Here is a 20752-nt window from a genome sequence, read left to right as displayed (position 1 = left end):
CAAGTTATTTTACTTGGGTCGTCTCATGTTAGGCTTGGGCACAGAGTTCCAAAAGAGCCCAGCCCACAATTTATTGGGCTATATTGAACCTCCCTAGGTTATGATGCTCCCTTTGCTTTATTTTATTTCCTTTTTAATCTTTCATTTGTTATCAACAAAATTACTCAGGTTTAGTAAGGATTGATTCGAGTACAGTCTAAATAGAAATGGATTTGAATTCAGATAATTCAATTGAAACTCATTTAAAGTAAGGATGATTTATCAAACAAGTTATCATAAAAGTTATTAGAGAGAGTATAAAAAAAGATAAATTATTATTATTAATGAAAAATTATTTAAAAAAAAGATGAAAATGGTCGAAAAAAAGGGATTTGTAAATGATTGGGCAAAATCAAGCTAACTTGTCTACCCCAACTCAATTTCAGACATGTTTGAGCTCACTATGATGTAATGTTATTCTCATATGTAGTTTGTCCATACAAGAAAAAGATTACGCTTAAAACAATTGTAATTGTACGATTGGGGGAATCTGTGAAAATTTAAGAGCCATGCAGTTACAGAAAGAAGAGAAAAGAATAGAACTTAGGAAGGAAACTACCTCCCCCGAAGAAGCCGCAATTTTGGAGTCAAAAGACATGTGGAACATGACAAGGGTTTTGGTGTTACTTTTATTTCCCTGTTGCAAACCTTTCAGCTCAAGTAAATCGAGGTGGTTAAAGGTCTTAATCAGAGAATTTGATCTGTAGATTTAATTAAACTAATTTTCGATGGTGAGTCATATTGTTGGCAAAAAATTCCTCAGATTAGTTGGTAAAGTCATAAATGAACGCCAAACTATGATTTTTCTCGAAGCTTTTTTGGAAGTTATCAGAAAATTTACAACACAACATCTGCAAAGGCCTAAGCTCAATTCATTAACAAGCCTTTCACTATCTACTTTGCCCTGGTGCCAACGTTATAGAAGTAGATTGGCTCTCGATTGATTTTTAGATTTTAATATGAGAGAAAAAATGGAAGATAGCAACTGCAAGATCATAGCGCAAGCTTCACTGATGGGCCATGGCCCCAGCAACTTTACCAGTGGCGGCCGGTACCCTATGAAATTCCTTTGTTAAGACTTGTATTAGTAAACAACTAGTCCAGATTGTTTTGTGTTTTTTTGGATGTCTTTATCAGTTCCTTTCATTTTGAATTAGGCTGGTAACACGTTCACATTAGCTGAAGAAATTAAACTTCTCTGTTCAGGGTTGCCATGGCTTGCTTTTCGAGGCTTTCATATTGTTTTGTATTTTCTGGGTTATTTTATTGTACTTAAACTTCTTTCTTCTTAATTAAAAATTTTAACCTTTTGGACTTTGTTGCTAATTTGGTACCCTAACACTACAGTCTTTTTTGACAAGCTTAAAAGATTTCCTGGAAATCAAAATGTCTATATGCATCATATATCACTATAACTATGCTAGGCCAATTTTGGCTAAAATGTAACAGCAAGGGCTTGAAGTTAAGCATGAAGAGTTCTTTAGGGGGCTTCAGAATCCTGGTTATATGCCTGTTTCTGGTTTGTTCCATAAGAACTGTCACTGCAGAAGACACAATTTCTATGGGCCAATCTATTAGAGACGGGGAGACAGTAGTTTCAGCAGGAGAAAGCTTTGAACTTGGGTTCTTCAGTCCAGGAACATCAAATAGCAGATACTTGGGGATTTGGTATAAGAAAATTTCACCTGGGACAGTTGCTTGGGTTGCTAATAGAGATTCTCCACTTTCTGATCTCTCAGGAGTTCTTAGTATTAATCTTCAGGGAGATCTTGTGCTTCTCAATAGCACAAATAACACTATTTGGTCATCAAATTTGTCGAAAACAGCTCAGAATCCTGTCGCCGTGCTCTTAGATTCAGGAAACCTTGTTTTGAAAGATAAAAATGATGATGATAGCACAGACAACTTCTTGTGGCAGAGCTTCGATTATCCATCTCATACTTTATTACCAGGTATGAAACTTGGCATAAACTTTGTTACAGGTTTGAACAGGTTTTTGTCATCCTGGAAGAGCTTAGATGATCCTTCTAAAGGAGATTACACATTTGGCATAGACCCTGATGGGTATCCGCAAGCATATCTTAGAAAGGGATCAGATATACTATTTAGATCAGGTTCCTGGAATGGTCTCCGTTGGACAGGAGCTCCAACACTGAAACCAAATTCAGTATATACTTACGAGTTTGTATTGAATGAGAATGAAGTGTACTACAAATTCGAAATCCTGAATAATTCAGTCCCTTCAAGGATGGTGCTGAGCCCTTCAGGTCAGTTGCAGCGTTTCACATGGATAGATCGAGCGGGAAGATGGGCTCCATATTCTGCAACAATGAGTGATCAGTGTGACAATTATGACCTGTGTGGTGCATATACTAGTTGTAACATTAATAACCCTCCAGGTGTATGTGGTTGCCTGGATGGATTCTCACCCAAATCTCCAGGAGATTGGAATATCTTCGATTGGTCCGATGGGTGTGTTCCAAGGACTCCATTGAACTGCAGTGAGACTGGAGATGGCTTTTTGAAGGTTTCGGCTGTAAAATTGCCGGATACGAGTCATTCAAAGGCTGATAAGAACATCAGTCTTTTGGAATGTGACAAACTCTGTCTTGACAATTGCTCTTGCACAGCATATGCAAATTTAGATGTCAGAGATGGGGGAAGTGGTTGTTTGCTCTGGTATGGTAACCTCATTGACATAAGAGATTATTCTGACAGTGACAGTGGGCAAGATCTCTATGTTAAGATGGCTGCTTCAGAACTAGGTATTCTTCCTTATTGACATATCTTGTTCTTTAACTCTATAGTATTTCTTCACAATTTTACTGCTAAAATTTGTTTAATAACTCTATTTTCAATGTTTCAGATATAATTAGGAAAAGAGGGCAATTCAGTAACAAGCATGTGGTGATCATAGTAACATCTGTAATTGCAGCCATGGGAGTCCTTGCAATAGGATGTATCGCATATATGCTGAGAAAGAAACTGAAGAATCAAGGTAAAATAACTAAATAAGAATCTCTGCTAGACTAAATTTGGTTCAATTTGTTCTATTTTGTAGACATGAAACGATTGTTGTCTCACTGTAAATATTGCTTGCCAATTTTCTCTGATAAACCTGCAGGGAGGACTGAGAACACCCATCAATTTTTAGACCACAGCAATAAAGACAGCAGGGAAAGTGAAATGGAACTGCCAATGTTTGATTTAACCACCATAGCTAACGCCACTAACAACTTTTCAAACAATAACAAGCTGGGAGAAGGTGGTTTTGGGCCTGTTTACAAGGTAACTTTGCAGCATGCAAACAAGTTTTGTGCTACAAAACTTCATAGAAAAAAAAGATTAATGTTTGAGTGATGGTTTGCAGGGTAAGTTGATAGAGGGACAAGAAATTGCAGTTAAAAGGCTTTCAACAACTTCTGGACAAGGAATGGTAGAGTTCAGAAATGAAGTTCTTCTGATTGCTAAACTTCAGCACCGAAATCTTGTAAAGATTCTTGGTTGTTGCAGTCATCAAAATGACAGAATGTTAGTTTATGAATACATGCCCAACAAAAGCTTGGACAACTTTATTTTTGGTATGATATATCTTCACACAGACAATTTTTTTCAGTCATATAGTACCCATTTAATCACAGAGCTAAGAACTAACTTTGATGGGGAATTTTTTAGATGAAAAAAGAAGGAAATTACTGGATTGGGGCAAGCGCATCAATATTATTGAGGGAATTGCCAGAGGGCTTCTTTATCTTCATCAAGATTCTAGATTGAGAATTATACATAGAGACCTGAAAGCTAGTAATGTATTATTAGATCATGAAATGAACCCCAAAATTTCAGATTTTGGTATGGCTAGGACATTCTGGGGTGATCAAACTACAGCAAACACAAGTAAAATTGCAGGAACATAGTAAGTGCCCTTGCTTTCTTTCTTATCCAGCTTATGCAATTTGTTATCAAATCCCCTCCCTGACCCTTTTCCAATGCAATCTTGCAGTGGTTATATGTCTCCTGAATATGCAGTAGACGGGCTCTTTTCAGTAAAATCTGATGTCTTCAGCTTTGGCGTTTTAGTACTGGAGATAGTAAGTGGAAAAAGAAACAGAGGATTTCAAAACCCTCAGCACAACCACAACCTTCTTGGACATGTAAGCACGAGGATGTGCCAAAACCCATTTGAACATTAACTTCAAATGCCTTTTAGCTTGGAATCTAACTGTTGTTTTTATCGGCAATTTCCAGGCATGGAAACTGTGGATTGAAGGGAGGCCATTGGAGCTAATTGATGAATCTTTGGATGAGGCTTGCCCATCGCCTGAAATATTAAGGTGCATTCATGTTGGTCTGCTATGTGTGCAACAGGCACCTGAAGACAGGCCAATTATGGCATCTGTTGTTCTGATGCTGGGTGGTGAAAGATCATTGCCTCAACCGAAACAGCCTGGTTTTTTCACAGAAAGAAATCTGCCTGAATCCTCGGAGTCCTCAACAGGCAAGCATAAATTTTCTTCAAACAATGAAATCACATTCTCATTGTTAGAGGCTCGTTAAGTGTATGATGTCAATCCAGTATTCTTCTATCTAACATAGTCCTCTTAATCATTTTATACGACTTGAGTTTGTAGAATAATTTTATTTATTTATTTTTGTCCACAATCTACCATAGTTCTCGAACAAGATATCCTTCCAGCTTGAAAGTCTTCAAGGTAAGAAAAACAAAAGTAAAATTGATGCAACAAATCAAGAAGAAAGAAAGGTTTAAAGATTGAAGCATGAAGATGTAGGTTGAAAAAATTGGAAGAGTTTCCAAGAATCTGAGGACAATTCAATAATCAATAGAAAATTACAGATAAAGCAGGGACGTTGAAGAAATAACTTGTAATCTAGAAGAAATAGGCATGGATCAGAATAAAAAGAAAATTTTATAACTAATAGATTTAGAAAGAATTAATATAATCAAGAAACTAAATCATTGAGATTTAGAAAAACTAATGCAAATAAAGCATTAGTTCAACCTAGAACTGACAATGAGGGCTATGGGGAGGACTTACAGGTCAACCAGTAAAAATTTTAAAGAAATAATAAACTAAAAATATATATATAAAAATTCAATTTTTAATGAGTGGACAACAACAAAACAACCCACGGAAGCATGACTCAAAGGCTATGAGTTTTGGTAAGGCCCAGCCCGACCTTGCCTATGAACAGGTCTAGTTGTGCCAAACAAGCCCAAACTGAAAAGGCTTTGGGCTTCAGGAACTCCTTTATTTTACACACCAAACAACTCTGCGTTTTCCGATCATTTTGGGACACAAGCCATCTAAACTACAATAATTTTAGTGCAGCACACTGAGCAATGAAGATATTGTCCAGTGAAAGATTATCCAAGGCTGGACAACAACATACATAATTTTTAAGTAGGATTATTTCCAACTCTAACTTGGTATTGTGCTACTCTTGTTATTGGAAAAGAGAGCTGCCTTGACAAGCAATTTTGGGCCCAAGAAGCCCACCTAATTAATGATCCATTATTAACACCACCAACATTTTTGTATTCAAGTTGTTGTAGGTCAGCATGTCATTAATTATTGGCTCCATAGCTTATCTTCTGCCCTATGATTCTACCTCTAATGTCCTACTAAATTTCTTGTTTTCAACCATAATTAAATGTTCTTGAACAAAAATGGATGTCTATGAGACACTTCTCAACCGACTATTGAAATTAGGAATAGATTTGGATTCACAACTTAATTCGAATGAGTTAATTTCAAATTAGAGTTTAAATTCCGTAATCTAACTTGAATAAGTTAATTTTGAACTAGAGATCTAATTTGACAACTTAATTCAAGATTAATTTGTTTATTTATCTGATGATATTATTCATTTCTCAATAATATCTCATTAACTATTCTAACGATATTATTCACCTTACCGATAATTCTCTAATAATATTATGTACTAATTTAAATGAATTATAATTTAAATTAATATTATATATTTCATTCGAATTTGAGTCAACCCTAAATTGACTCTTCCTTCCCTACTTGATATTGTCATATTACTTGTATAATTATTGAAATGCCAATATATTTTTGTAAACCCAAACAATAATCAAGGAGAAGATGGTGCAAAGGTTTCTACTTTGTTGACTCTTTCCCACTCAAAGTTAACCTATTGTTCAATATGTAATTATTAGTAATAAATATTGATAATTACACATTAATTGGTAGTAAATGTATGTTTAAATACTAAAAAATAATATTTTTAAATTATTTAAATATTAATATGTTCCTGGACATGGTCTTTGACCCAAGTGACTGTTCGGTTAGGTATAATTCCGTGTTCTCCAAATAAACTTTTTCATAGAAAAATTATCAAAATCAAGTCCTGGTATGACGGATTCCAGTTTCTAGAATTGCCTTGACCATCCAGACAAACTTATCCAATCAAGTCAAAATGCAAAACATGTGGTAGAAAAGATGATAACTTTTTCAAGTAAGTTATGGGCAGTGAGTTAGATTTGGTCCCATCTGCTCTCTCCTAGGGCTGGATTCGAGCCGAGTTAAGTTTGAGCTCGTTTGAGTTCGAGCTCAGCTTAGTTCATATATGGGTGGCTCGAGTTCGGGCTCGAACTCGACCGAGTTCGGCTAAGGCCAGCTCGTTTCAGACTCGAATTCGGTTCGATTCATTTTTCATTATCAAAACGATATCGTTTTTAATATATATTAGTCAAAACGACGTCGTTTTGTATGAAAAATTTTAATTAGAAAATTTGTCGAGTAGCTCGAACTCGATCGAGCTCGGCTAAGCCTGACTCATTTCGGGCTTGACCGAGCTGAGCTCGAACTCGAGCTCGAGCTGGCTCGGCTCGAGTCCAGCCCTACTCTCTCCTCTGAAAATGAAAGAAAATGAGAGAAAGAGCTGCCGTGTATATGTAGATAAAGGAGACTTGGTCATGAAGATTTATGTTCATTTTAAACATAAATATCAGCTACTGGCAACTTCCATGGGGGTTTCCAATTAAAGGGTCCATCATAAATTAATCTCTGAAAACAATTTTGTTGCAAGCTGTAGAATATTGCTTTGCTCCTCCCCCCTTCAGGAGGGTTAAAAAAAGCAGCACTTTTGCAAAATGCCATCAAAGTCGTTTGCTTTAAGCAGGGTTTCACCTAAAAGTTGAGTGTGTAAAGAAGGGTTTCAGTAAATAAGTCTTCAAAGTCGTTCGGATTTACTTTCCATTTCAACCACTTCACTTGGCTCAGAATGCATCTGTAACACTCTAGGTCCAATAGCCCAGCCCATTGTTAAGATATTATCCACTTTGGACACACAGTCCATCATGAGTTTGCTTCTGGGTTTTGCAACCCAAAACGCCTCTTTACAGTTAAGGAGCTCACAGACTATTTAACCACTCAAATTCTCCCACCACTAACCAATGTGGGATACATACACAGACCTAGCATCTCTCCAGTGCTTTGTCGATGTGGGATTCGCCTAAGGGTATCATATACACCCCCCTTTACGGGACTCAACGTCCTCGTTGAGGTTTGCTCCACTATTGTTCAAGAGGACATGCAGAACCATTCTGATACCGTTTATAACACCCCAGGTCCAATAGCCCGGCCCATTGTCAAGATATTGTCCACTTTGGACACACAGTCCATCATGGTTTTGTTATTAGGTTTTACAACCCAAAGCGCGTCTTTACAGTTAAGGATGCAATTTCCAGTTAAGCGTGTGCCAAAATGCATTTGGTGTATTCAATTAATAAGTGGACATTTTTACAGGAATTACCGGTCTGGTATTTTCAATAAACTCCATCCAAAATGATATTTTGCTAACTACGGAAGAATTTAATTCTACGACCTACCAATATTTATGGTATATGAACTAATCCTGGTCAGTCTTGGTGGCCGCAGAACATAACTGATAAAGAAATAAAGAATTAGATCTAAGGCTTGAGAGAGTCTATGCATGGCAGGTGGCTGCACAATTCTCTTTATCTTCTATTTTCTGGTTTCTACAGTAACAACAGCCACTACAGTAGGCACCATTATCCCTGGCCAAGCCATCAGAAGTGCTGAGAGTACCGTTGTTTCACCAGGTCAAGCTTTTGAACTTGGTTTTTTCACTCCTGGAAAATCAACTTACCGATACTTAGGAATTTGGTACAAGAAACTACCTGGAAAGGAATATGACAGAACTGTTATATGGGTAGCCAACAGAGATACTCCCCTCTCAGATTCCTATGGAGTTCTAACTATCACTGAGAAAGGAGTTCTTGTTCTTCGCAATAGTACAAATGACACTGTTTGGTCCTCAACTGTGTCAAAAATTGCGCATAATCCAGTTGCTGTGCTATTAGAATCAGGAAATCTTGTTGTGAAAGATGCGAATGAGGACAATAACCCGGATAACTTTTTGTGGCAGAGTTTTGATTATCCATGTGATAACTTGTTATCAGGTATGAAGCTTGGAGTAAACTTGGTTACTGGTCTAAACAGGTACATGTCATCCTGGAAGAGCAAAGATGATCCTGCTCATGGAGATTTCAAATATATGATAGATCCACATGGGGTTCCACAACTAGTTCTTAAAAAGGGGAATGCAACTCAATTTAGGGCAGGTCCCTGGAACGGTCTTCGTTGGACGGGCGTGCCTCAACTGAGAGAAAATCCTGTTTATGGATTTGAGTTTGTTTGGAACGAGAAGGAAGTGTTCTACAGGTTTAATGTCACTAATAGTTCTGTCCCTTCAAGGATGGTGTTAAGTCCAACAGGTGTTACAGAGCGGTTAACATGGATAGACCGAAGCCAGAGTTGGAAGCCTTTTTCACGGTTCTCTGGGTTGACACTTGATCAATGTGACAATTATGCATTGTGTGGTGCATACGCTAGTTGCAACATAAATATGAACACTCCATCATGTGAGTGTTTGGAAGGATTCAAACCAAAGTTCCCTGATGAGTGGAGTAATTTAGATTGGTCTAATGGGTGTGTTCGAAAGACACAATTGGACTGCAAGAATGGGGATGGCTTTCTGAAGCACAAAGGAGTGAAATTACCTGACACGCGTTCATCTAGAATTAACAAGAACATCAGCCTTTTGGAATGTGAGAAATTGTGTTTAAACGATTGCTCTTGTACAGCATATGCAAATTCAGATATTAGAGGAAGTGGTTGCTTGCTCTGGTTTGGTGACCTGGTTGATATAAGATCACTTACCGAGAATCAACAAGACCTCCATATAAGAATGGCTGCTTCAGAACTAGGTACCATTTCTTTACTTTTCTGCCTCATCTTTTCACCCAAAATCCTTTTTACAGTTGGACATGGTTTTCAAATTTCTAGTACTAATTACTAGCAACATTAGGAGCAAACTTAAGTTATTGTTCAATTTCAAGAAAATGTGAGAATTTTTATGTTTAATCTTTCAGCTAGTATTGAAAGAAGAAGACAATCCAGAAAGAAAAGGATTGTGATCATCATAGTTACATCTATGCTTTTAGCCATGGTCATGGTTGTGCTTATCTGTGGATGGATCTTATATTTGAGAAAAAAGAAACCCAGGAATCAAGGTAAATTAGCTCATCAGTTACCCCTGTTGATTTAATTTCCAATTTAGGCTATACCTCTTTAGTGAAGTGCATTAACAGCTTTGAATAAAATGATTTAAGGCAACGGGAATGAAGAAATGGATTTACCAATATTTGATTGGGCAGCCATAGCTAATGCCACTTGCAACTTCTCAGACAATAACAAACTGGGAGAAGGAGGTTTTGGAACTGTTTACAAGGTACAATATTCGAATAAGGTGTTCTATCTTCACTTAGAATAAGAATTTTACTTCTGTGAATGATAATTTTCCAGGGTCTTTTATTGGAGGGGCAAGAAATTGCAGTTAAAAAGCTTTCCAAAAGTTCTGGACAAGGAAAGGAAGAGTTCAAAAATGAAGTTATTCTGATTGCTAAACTTCAGCACCGAAATCTTGTAAAGCTTCTTGGCTGCAGCATGTTAAAAGATGAAAGATTGTTAATTTACGAATATATGCCAAACAAAAGCTTGGACTACTTTATCTTTGGTTTGATCTTCTTTTCGAAACTGACAGACACTGTTTGTGGTTTTTATTCATATCAGTATAATTCAGTTATCTGTTTTTCAAAATTTAAGTATTGGCTGAGGACTAACTTGGATGAGAAACTGTTCAGATGAAGAAGGAAGCAAATTACTGGATTGGAGCAAGCGAGTCAGCATTATTGGAGGAATTGCTAGAGGGCTTCTTTATCTTCATCAAGACTCCAGACTGAGGATAATACATAGAGATCTCAAAACTAGTAATATATTATTAGATAAGGAAATGAATCCGAAAATTTCAGACTTCGGTCTGGCTAGGATATTTGGGGGGATCATCAAACAAACAAAAACAAACAACATAGTAAGTAAGCTTGCATTTGTTTTATTATTCATCCTTTATCATATTTAGCCTTCCTTCTCTGACACATCGCGATGTTTCAGTGGTTATATGTCTCCGGAGTATGCAGTAGATGGGCTCTTCTCGGTGAAATCCGATGTCTTCAGCTTTGGTGTTATAGTACTAGAGACTGTGAGTGGGAAGAAAAACAGAGGATTCCACCATCATGATCACCAGCATAACCTTCTTGGACATGTAAGCTTTAGAAAAAAGATTGTCACCAGAATTTTGTCCGTTTTAATTTAGAATCTGATTCCTATAGTTAATAGAAGCTCTTCAAAGTACAGAAGTGGAATGTAATTTTCGTTGCCTTCTGTTCAGGCATGGAGACTGTGGATGGAAGGGAGACCAGTGGAGCTAATAGATAAATCTTTAGATGAATCTTCTGCTTTATCTGAGGTACTACGATGCATTCATGTCGGTCTGTTATGTGTGCAACAAGCACCAGAAGCCAGGCCAAATATGTCAACTGTGGTTCTAATGTTGAGCGGTGAAGGATCGTTGCCTCAACCAAAGCAGCCTGGTTTTTTCACAGAAAGAAATCTGACTGGATCAGAGTCCTCGTCAAGTAAAGAGAAATCATGTTCAACAAACGAAATCACAGTCTCATTGATAGAGGGTCGTTGAAGAAACAGCACTTCATGAAGAAAACTAAAAATCTACGAGTATCCACTGTAAATAAGCTTAAGGATAGTTCTCAGCGAATTTTTATATATGTGGATTTGTGGAGATATTTTACCAAAAATCTTACTAGATCTTCAATAATATTATACAACCAGCAAAGTAATTTCTACTTTCTAATAAAGATACATACTGCTGATTCAATGGCTTCTATTGGCGTGGTTAACTGTTCCCTGTCAGTAGAGAGTAATGACCTGAAAACAATCTCAAGAGTTGTTACAGTTTATTTCAGATTAAAAGGTTTAAAATGACTTCTGATAGAACCCTGATCACTATCTGCACACATAAAGGTAGGATTGAGAGCAGAGAAAACCAGCTAGCAAAGTGTGCTCGAAAGGAGATGATTAAGGAAGATTCTAATAGCACCTAGGCTTGGCCTTGTACTCAAACGTGGTATGCAAATCCCACATCGGCAAATTGCGAAAGGGTATTGGATTTGTTAATGCATCTCAAATCGTTTAAGGGTGCTAAGATTAACACAAAACCCTAGAAATAAAACTGTATTTAAAATGAGATAATTTCACATAATGATAGATTATGTATTCAAAATAGAGAATATTTTATGAAAAAATAGAGAATAAAGTGTGAGAGTAGAGGGGAGAAAAGCAGTTTTTACTGAAGGGACAGTAATAGCCTCTTGAATAGCCAGAATTTTGTCTGTCATTTCATTCAGTTTGCAAGCCAAGAGGGGGTCTATGCATCTACCTTCCTCATAATTGCCTTACTGATCAATGAGCAATATCTTTGAGTAAAATTTCCAGTCCATTTTCTTACTTATTTCTGGATCTTTGTTCAAGCAATTCTGTGCGTTTTCTGGTTTGTAACACCTTTAAATAACGGTAATGTTTTTAAAACCAGACTAATAATCAAATTAGTTATCTAATTATTTTATGGTTCGATAAAAAAATCGACCGATTTAACTTATTATTAAATTATAATGAATTTTTTTAAACAATATTAGATTAACTAATAGACTATGCTTAAAAATTTATGAAAAATAAATCCAGTTAAGATACTTTAACCTATAGTGATTAGAATACATATTTTCTAATGAGTGGCAATTATTTACCTGATTTTAATGAAATAATTAAATGAAAAAAATGTCTCCATCTCATGATGCAAAAAAAAAAAAAAAATTATGCAAATCATTATCTATAGAAAATATTTCAATAGAGATGAGATACTTTTTTTTTCTTATTTTTTATTTTATTTTTGAACTTATGTTTTTCTTACAAATTTTTAGAAATTCATTCACTCTAATTAAAATAATTAAATTATTCAAAAATAATTAAATTTTATAAAATACTCTAAATTTTAATCAAATCTAATTTTGTTGATTTGGATCGATTTATCGATTTTAATTGGGTTTAATCAAATTAATAAAGAAATTACTTTTTAATATTAATCGAACTAAAATTAGAACTAATTTCTAATTTAACCAATTAAATTGATCAATTCAATCTAATTTTCAAAATAGTAAATAATTTCCTAGCTCAATCAAAAGATATTAGGGCAATAAATTACCCATTCTCTTGCTTAAAATAGTGTTAAATCAATGCCGTGAATGATGACGCTAATTAAGGGATAACTGTAGATGAGTCAAAAAATTGACAGATCAAGTCAACTGAAGTAAGATGTTCTGCCGTATGTTTACTTTAAAATTCCTACTTTCTAGGTAAAGTACCTAGGAAATAAATTATAACTGCCCTATCAAATACTAAACTTTATTGTATGTACGCCGTGCTTGCTAGGCCAACTACGGTGGCCAGATATAACAAGGGAATAATGTTGAATGCAAGCTTGAGATGAGACTCTATGGGAGGTTTCATATTGCTAATTTTCTCTGTTTTGGTAGTTTCTACCGTGACAACTGCCATTACAAGAGACACCATCACCTTTGGCCAGTCTGTTAGAGATGGTGAAACAATAGTTTCAGCAGGTGAGGGTTTTGAACTGGGATTCTTCAGTCCTGGGAAATCGAAGAGCCGGTATGTGGGAATTTGGTACAAGAAAGTGTCAACTGGGACAGTCACATGGGTTGCCAACAGAGACGCTCCAATTTCTGACCACTCTGGAGTTTTAAGTATCACTCAGCAAGGAACTCTTGTCCTTCTCAATAGCTCAAACTACACTGTTTGGTCATCAAATGTATCCAGAACTGCGAAGAATCCAATTGCTGTGCTTTTAGAATCAGGAAATCTCGTTGTTAAAGATGAAAATGATGATAATAACCCAGATGGATTTCTGTGGCAGAGCTTTGATCATCTTTGTGACACCTTATTACCAGGAATGAAACTTGGAGTAAATTTGGTTACTGGTCTTAACAGGTTCCTATCTTCCTGGAAGAGCTTAGATGATCCCGCTGAAGGCGAATTTAAGTCTATGATAGATCCACATGGGGTTCCTCAACTAGTTCTTCGTAAGGGTTCTGAAATTCTATTAAGAGCAGGTTCTTGGAATGGTCTTCGTTGGACGGGGGTTCCTCAGTTGGAACCAAATCCAGTTTATACATTTGAGTTTGTGTGGAATGCCAACGAGACATTCTACAGGTTCAACATAAAAAACAGTTCAGTCCTTTCAAGGATGGTGTTGGACCCCTCAGGTGTTGTTCATCGTCTCACTTGGGTGGAAAGAACCAAAAGCTGGGAATCGTTCTCGCGGTTCAGTGGTGTGACACTTGATCAGTGTGAAAAATATGCCTTTTGTGGTCCAGATGCTAGTTGTGGCTTTAAAATGAACTCTCCTGTATGCGAATGCTTGAAGGGATTTATACCCAAGTTTCCGGATGAATGGAATTTCTCAGATTGGTCTGATGGGTGTGCTCGAAGGACTAAATTGGGATGCGATAATGGGGATGGTTTCCTGAAGCACAAAGCAGTGAAATTGCCTGACACTCGTAACGCATGGGCTGACAGGAACATCAGCCTTTCAGAATGCGAGAAGATCTGCTTAAAGAATTGCTCTTGTACAGCATATGCAAATTCAGATATCAGAGCAGGTGGAAATGGCTGTTTGCTCTGGTTTGGTGAACTAATTGATATAAGAGAACTTACTGATATTGGGCAAGATCTCTATATACGACTTGCTAGTTCAGAAATAGGTACTCTTGTTTCCCTTCTCGTCTTCAAGTGTAATGGTATTCTATTACAGATATCACATAAGTTAAGATTTTTTATCTATAAGGTCCTGTTAAGTGGCCAATGTTTCAATAATATGTTAGCCATCTGAATTTTCTACCTTTCAGCTCGTATTGAGAGAAGAACACAATCAAGAAAGAATATTCTGGTGGCGATAATAGTTTCATCTATACTATTAGCAGCGGGACTGTTTATGATAGGATGGATCTTCTACAGGCAGAAAAGGGAACTCTGGAATCAAGGTAAATAAGTTCAACAAAAATCTTGTTGATTTCATTCAATAACAATAATATCCATAAATCGTTTGATACAGGCAAGGGGAATGAAGAAACAGATTTACACATGTTTGACTGGACAACAATAGCTAATGCCACCGGCAATTTTTCTGAGAAGAACAAGCTGGGAGAAGGGGGTTTTGGACCTGTTTACAAGGTAACATTACAATCTGCAGATAAACTGTTGTTTTTCCATTCAAAGTAGGATTTTCAGCTTTTGTGAATGATGACTTCCAGGGTACATTAGTAGATGGGCAAGAAATTGCAGTTAAAAAGCTTTCAAAATGTTCTGGACAAGGGAAGGAGGAGTTCAAAAATGAAGTTATTCTGACTGCTAAACTTCAGCACCGAAATCTGGTTAAGCTTCTTGGTTGCTGCACTCAACGAGATGAAAGAATGTTAATTTATGAATACATGCCTAACAAAAGCTTAGACTACTTCATTTTTGGTGAGATGTTATTCAAACTGTCACTTTCCACATCCTCTTCCTTAGGAATTTAATAATAGGCTGAGGACTAATTTGGATGAGAAACTGTTCAGATGAAACTAAAAGCAAATTACTAGATTGGAGTAAGCGAATCAACATTATTGGAGGGATTGCTAGGGGGCTTCTGTATCTTCATCAAGACTCTAGATTGAGGATTATACATAGAGATCTGAAGGCTAGTAATGTTCTATTAGATAATGAAATGAACCCAAAAATTTCGGACTTTGGCATGGCCAGGACATTTGGAGCAAATCAAACTGAGGCAAACACAAATAGAGTAGTTGGAACATAGTAAGTAACTTGCATTTGTTTCATTATTGGTCTTTCATCATCCCTAAAATCCCTTATTTGACTCTTTGCAATGCAATTGTTTCAGTGGTTATATGTCTCCTGAGTATGCAGGAGAAGGGCTCTTCTCGGTGAAATCTGATGTCTACAGTTTCGGTGTTTTAGTACTGGAGATGATGACTGGGAAGAGAAACAGAGGATTTCACCATGCTGACCACCCCCATAGCCTTCTTGGACATGTAAGCTTCATACATAAGATTTAAGGTGTCACATAATTAAAGCATGCTTGTGTAATGTAAATCAATGTAAATATCATCTGTTTCAGGCATGGAGACTGTGGATAGAAGGGAGACCAGCGGAACTAATCAATAAATCATTAGATGATTCTTGTGCTTTATCTGAATTACTACGATGCATTCATGTCGGTCTGTTGTGTGTTCAACAAGCTCCAGAAGACAGGCCAAGCATGTCGACTGTGGTTCTGATGTTGAGTGGTGAAAGGTCATTGCCTCAACCAAAGCAGCCTGGTTTTTTCACTGAAAGGAAACTACGTGTATCAGAGTCCTCATCAAGCTTTAGCAAGGAGGTACCATCTTCAACAAATGAAATGACATTCTCGCTGATAGAGGCTCGTTAAAAAGGCCCTACTTCACAGATAAAGCAATGTAGTTTCTGGTAAAATCTAAGCAAAACAATCTGGATAAAAGTTCACCGTATGATAAATGTGTTGTCTCTGTCCCATTCAATTATGAACTGTTGGCTAAGCTTTATTAGTTGAGTAATGTTATGTGTACATACTTTTGATACACAATTTCAATACATATATGAAATATCATCATGTGATTGGATATTATTTTATCTTTAATCTAAAATCATTCAATCACATAATGATACATTATCTGTATACTTAAATTGTATATCAAAAATGTATATACATAGTTTTATTGTTATTAATTTCTTTTTTTGGAGAAGAGGTACAGATGTTCGCTGTATACCATTCCTCTCGGTTCCTAAAAATGAAGTCCTCTTCGCCAAAACTAATCACTGATATATGTGAAGGCTGCTTACTGTTTTCATTTTGTGCTTGGGCCTCAAAGTTAGGCAACTGGTGCATTTTAACCTCACAAAACATACATGGTTTAACTATTGGAGGGAAGTTTTACCCAGCCATGTGGTGCATTTAATAACCGAAAAGTTCAACTCAGGTAAGTCCATGGGCATAGCTAGAGCTTCTTGTAACATTCTGGTTCAATAGTAGACTATCCAGTCTATTATTGAAAATATTGTTATTTTTGGACATAGAATCCATCACGATTTTTTGTTTTGGGCCTTGATAGCTTAGGAGATTATATATTATTTAAATAGTTTTGTCTCTTCCATATTTTGATGATATGAGATTTGTTTAGGGATATTACATTTACCCTTTTACCGAGTTCAATGTACTTTTGCTTTTAGGATTTACAACAAAAAATGTTTTTTGACAATTTATAAATTCATAAATTATTTAATCAATTTTGTTTTAACATCCCAAGCAATATAGGATGCTCATATATACTAAGAATCTTTTTTATGTTTTATCGATGTGAGATTTGTTCAAAGATATTAGAATTTTTTTTTACAAGGACTAAGATTTAAATAAAGTGTGAGAGAACAACCTGAAAGCCTGATTGAAAAATGTATTATTTTGATCAGTTCATCAATATACAATCACCTTAACCTACTTGTCTAAAACACAAAATTCCTTTCCTCTCAAACATGAGATTAGTTGGAGGGCGATGTGACAGAAGCATGATAGTTAGAACAACTAAAAGTTTAGATAAAAATTGTACCATTAAGTAGGGTTAAATTCAAATTAAGTCAAATTTGAACTTAACAATTTTAAATTTAATTTAATTTAAAAGAGTTAAACTCCTCTTAAACTCAGCCTAAGTTTGACTATAGTATTAAATCATACTCAAACTTTGTTTGTATTAAAATGATACTATTTGGATGTGTAAACCTGTATATATGAGAATTGAACTAAAAAAAATTGACATTGTGGAAACATTTTATGATTATATTTTAGAATTATTTCCTGACAAGAAAGTACTTGAAGCTTATAATATAAACAAAAATATGAGCATAACTAATGCATGCCCCAACAGGAAACAACTATTAAACTGGGGCTTGAAATTCTATCTTCCTTCCTGTATTGTTATACTCATTCCATTTTCTGAACGAGAACTTTCTGCACTTAAAACTCTCTCTGTGAAGAAACCTGGCTGCCCAGGCTGAGGTAGAGCTACCTCTTCATTCACTAACATGAACACCACAGATGACATTTCTGGTCTGTTCTCTGGGAAGTTCTGGACACATAATAAGCCCACTTGAATACATCTTTGAAATTGAGATTCGATGAAAGAATCTTGTAAACAGCTATCCGCTAGGTCCAAAGCCTTTCCATCGTTCCACAGCAACCAGGCCTGAAAATTTTGCAGCACATCTGCTTTATTTGTTCACAAAAATCAACAATGTGAGAAGGAAGAAGTATATCAGTTTTAACACTTACATGTCCAATAAGATTATGATGGTGATCTCGGTGCCGGAATCCTTTATTCCTTTTCCCACTTATTATCTCTATCAGAAGAACACCAAAGCTAAAGATATCGGATTTCAATGAAAATGTGCCCTCAGTGGCATACTCGGGAGACATGTAGCCACTGCATCAAGGTATCAGTTTTAAGTTCTGTTCTTTCAACTTGTAAAAACACAATTAAAGTAGTAGAACTTACAATGTTCCAATGACTCTCTTCGTGTTCACTTCTTTGTCATCACTTCTGAATATTCTTGCCAACCCAAAATCTGAAATTTTAGGATTTAGGTCACTGTCTAACAAAATGTTGCTGGCCTTCAAATCCCTGTGAACTATTTGAAGTTTAGAATCTTGGTGGAGGTAGAGAAGTCCTCTTGCAATTCCAATGACAATATCAAATCGCTTTTTCCACGACAGAACTTTCCTTCTTTCTTTTTCTGCAAATCATTGCCAACTTCAGTAACATTGATTATTAGCAACTAATATATGTGTAACTAGTAAGAATGGTATAAGATCAAGAAGTACAGACCAAAAATAAAATAATCCAAGCTCTTATTAGGCATATACTCGTAGATCAGCATACTTTCTTCTCTTTCAATGCAGATTCCAACAAGAGCAACAAGATTTCTGTGTTGAAGTTTGCCAATTAAAGCAGCTTCATTCTTAAATTCCCGTGGACCCTGTTTTGATTTATTCGAAAGCCTCTTCACCGCGATTTCCTGTCCCTTGGGAAGATTTCCCTGTGTATTGTCATCGAGACATTACTAGATAGAGAGTCAAGGTACCATTTACTTTTCTTACGAGTGTTTCATAAATACATATAACTTCTGTTACCTTGTAAACAGGACCGAATCCACCCTCACCAATCATGTTGGCATTTGAGAAATTATTTGTAGCAGCAACAATGGTAGCGAAATCAAATATAGGCACTTCTGTGTCTTCTTTCTTGTTCTCTCTGGATATTAAAGTTTGCGCTTCTTCCTTACCTGTCCAGCCATAGACTTCACTTTAAAAAACAAGATGACCTTCCTTAACGTTTCAAAATATCATAGACAGATCCAATTTCTTCTCTTTATTTTTTCATTGGATGAATGTCTCACCTTTATTCCTTGTTTTCTTCCAAGCACGGCAGAGTACAAGGCCAAATATAAACATACTACAAATTGTTGAGACCACGGCCATCTTTATTATTCTCCTTCTATGTGAATCATCCACTGATTTACAGTAGAAACATGAAATAACTTGATCAATTATCTGAAATTCTGTTTTATTTGAAAATGCAAAAGAAAATAAGAAACAAAGAAGAGAAAAGATTTTGGGGATTTGTTTTCTGGAATCTGTAGACAATAGATCAAAGCTGAACCTCCAGGAACTTTTGCATTTACTTGTTCAGCTACAAACCAAATGAAAAAACTTACCTAGTTCTGAAGCTGCAACTCGTATAAAGACATCCTGTCCCCAGCTGAATCCGTCTGTGCATTCTTTCATATCAATCAGCTCTTCAAACCACATCAAGCAGCCACTACCTTTTCCCGCTGCATCTAAATTCGCGTAAGCCTTGCAAGAACAGTTATTTAAGCATTCAGCTCGACATTCCTCCATATTCAGGCTTCGGTTCAATTGACCATTATCAGGCAATTTCATTTTCGCGAGCTTTAAAAACTGTTCTCCATTTCGGCAATCTGAATCTTTTTGCAATTTCTTTACACATTTTGTAGTTTGAGGTGTACCCCATTCATCCTGTGACTTCAGTACAAATCCTTTCAAACACCCACAAATAGGTGTCTTGCTAATTCTGCAGATGCTATTGACACGACACACTGCATAATAGCCACACATATCAAATGGCCAAGAGTACAGAGTGTTCCATTCTTTTCTCCCTTCATCCCACACAAGTCGCTGCAGTGCATTAGCTGATTGATTAACTTTTAATCGTGTGAGAGCTGTGTCACTGGAAGTATCAAACATATAACTCAACTCATCATTTTTTTGAACCAGCTTTGGTTTGAAGATGTGGTTCTGCACCATGGGGATTCCATTAAACTGGAAACCATTCCATGGTCCACTGCGAGCCACTTTTTTTGATTCTGTTCCAATAACTAATTGAGGTAAATTATTGTTCTCAAGTCGTAGACTGAAATCTGCAGGGGATGGATCATCAGGACTTCTCCAGGATGTAAGATTTCGCTCAAACCCGGTTTTTAAGTTCCATCCCAGCTTCATGCCCGCTAAAAGTGTGTCTGACGGGTAATCAAAGCTCTGCCAAACGTAGCTTTCAGAACTCGAGTCAATATAGTCCCTGACAACAAAGTTCCCAGAATCCAGGAGCTGCGCTACTGGATTTCCTGGCATCACCGGTGAATTAGAGGACCAGATAATGCTCCTGTCTTGATTGAAGAGTACAAGGCTTCCATTCTTGAAAATAGTCAGAACTCCAGAGTTACCAGCAATTGATTTTTTTCTGTTGGCCACCCACACAACTGCCTCAGGGCTTACCTTGTACCATATCCCCAGGTACCTGTTGTTTGAGTTTCCTCGAGAGAAAAAGCCCAGCTCAAATCTCTGGGATGAGGAAATTAATGTCTCACCATCTCTTATTGATTTTCCAGGAGTTATTGTATCAACAGCAGATGACAACTCCACGATTGATACAAGAATCAAAACACAAGAGAAGATGAAGAACGTCAGGCGCTCCATTCTTATTTGGAAGTTAAAAATATCATATTGCAGTCATGATGGAAATGAAGATATTTTAAATTTAAACCTTTCATAAGTATTCTCTTAGTTGACCTCGTGGTCT

The 20752-nt window shown here is 36.4% G+C and overlaps 3 protein-coding genes across 3 annotated transcripts; 2 read left to right on the top strand and 1 right to left on the bottom strand.

The window, feature by feature from the left end:
* Nucleotides 1–787: 787 nt before the first annotated feature.
* LOC123223411 (G-type lectin S-receptor-like serine/threonine-protein kinase At4g27290) lies at nucleotides 788–4651 on the top strand. Its single transcript, XM_044646577.1, has 7 exons — nucleotides 788–2804; nucleotides 2906–3037; nucleotides 3164–3327; nucleotides 3410–3620; nucleotides 3715–3952; nucleotides 4040–4190; nucleotides 4285–4651. Exons 1-7 carry the CDS (start codon nucleotides 1457–1459, stop codon nucleotides 4591–4593), a joined length of 2553 nt encoding a protein of 850 aa, XP_044502512.1. The 5' UTR covers nucleotides 788–1456; the 3' UTR covers nucleotides 4594–4651.
* A 3302-nt stretch (nucleotides 4652–7953) lies between these two features.
* On the top strand, nucleotides 7954–16456 carry LOC123192024. Its single transcript, XM_044604529.1, is given in 13 exon segments — nucleotides 7954–9313; nucleotides 9479–9619; nucleotides 9719–9837; nucleotides 9912–10122; nucleotides 10250–10707; nucleotides 10834–11131; nucleotides 13004–14293; nucleotides 14438–14572; nucleotides 14644–14762; nucleotides 14843–15053; nucleotides 15146–15383; nucleotides 15469–15619; nucleotides 15706–16456. Coding segments are annotated over 13 exon segments (4980 nt in total). The 5' UTR covers nucleotides 7954–8016; the 3' UTR covers nucleotides 16018–16456.
* Nucleotides 16457–17400: 944 nt separating this feature from the next.
* Nucleotides 17401–20714, bottom strand: LOC123223457 (G-type lectin S-receptor-like serine/threonine-protein kinase At4g27290). Its single transcript, XM_044646624.1, has 7 exons — nucleotides 19371–20714; nucleotides 19053–19166; nucleotides 18787–18938; nucleotides 18482–18692; nucleotides 18152–18389; nucleotides 17929–18079; nucleotides 17401–17842 (listed from the first exon to the last, which is right to left on the bottom strand). The coding sequence occupies exons 1-7, from the start codon at nucleotides 20647–20649 to the stop codon at nucleotides 17555–17557; spliced, it is 2433 nt and encodes an 810-aa protein (XP_044502559.1). The 5' UTR covers nucleotides 20650–20714; the 3' UTR covers nucleotides 17401–17554.
* Between the last annotated feature and the right edge of the window lie 38 nt (nucleotides 20715–20752).

The sequence above is a fragment of the Mangifera indica genome, chromosome 1 (genome assembly GCF_011075055.1).
Source record: "Mangifera indica cultivar Alphonso chromosome 1, CATAS_Mindica_2.1, whole genome shotgun sequence".
Lineage (NCBI taxonomy): Eukaryota > Viridiplantae > Streptophyta > Magnoliopsida > Sapindales > Anacardiaceae > Mangifera > Mangifera indica.
The sequence above is the reverse complement of the archived record's forward strand: the minus strand, read 5'-3'. Positions and strand labels throughout refer to the sequence as shown.

Bases quoted from the DNA above. Each gene is read 5' to 3' on its own strand.
- LOC123223411 (XM_044646577.1), top strand. From the start codon at position 1,457: ATGCTAGGCCAATTTTGGCTAAAATGTAACAGCAAGGGCTTGAAGTTA. The intron at 3,328-3,409 runs GTAACTTTGCAG...GATGGTTTGCAG, and splicing joins GTTTTGGGCCTGTTTACAAG to GGTAAGTTGATAGAGGGACA. The intron at 4,191-4,284 runs GTAAGCACGAGG...GGCAATTTCCAG, and splicing joins ACCACAACCTTCTTGGACAT to GCATGGAAACTGTGGATTGA.
- LOC123223457 (XM_044646624.1), bottom strand. From the start codon at position 20,649: ATGGAGCGCCTGACGTTCTTCATCTTCTCTTGTGTTTTGATTCTTGTA. The intron at 18,080-18,151 runs GTAAGTTCTACT...ACCTTGATGCAG, and splicing joins AAGAGAGTCATTGGAACATT to TGGCTACATGTCTCCCGAGT. The intron at 17,843-17,928 runs GTAAGTGTTAAA...CAAAATTTTCAG, and splicing joins ATCATAATCTTATTGGACAT to GCCTGGTTGCTGTGGAACGA.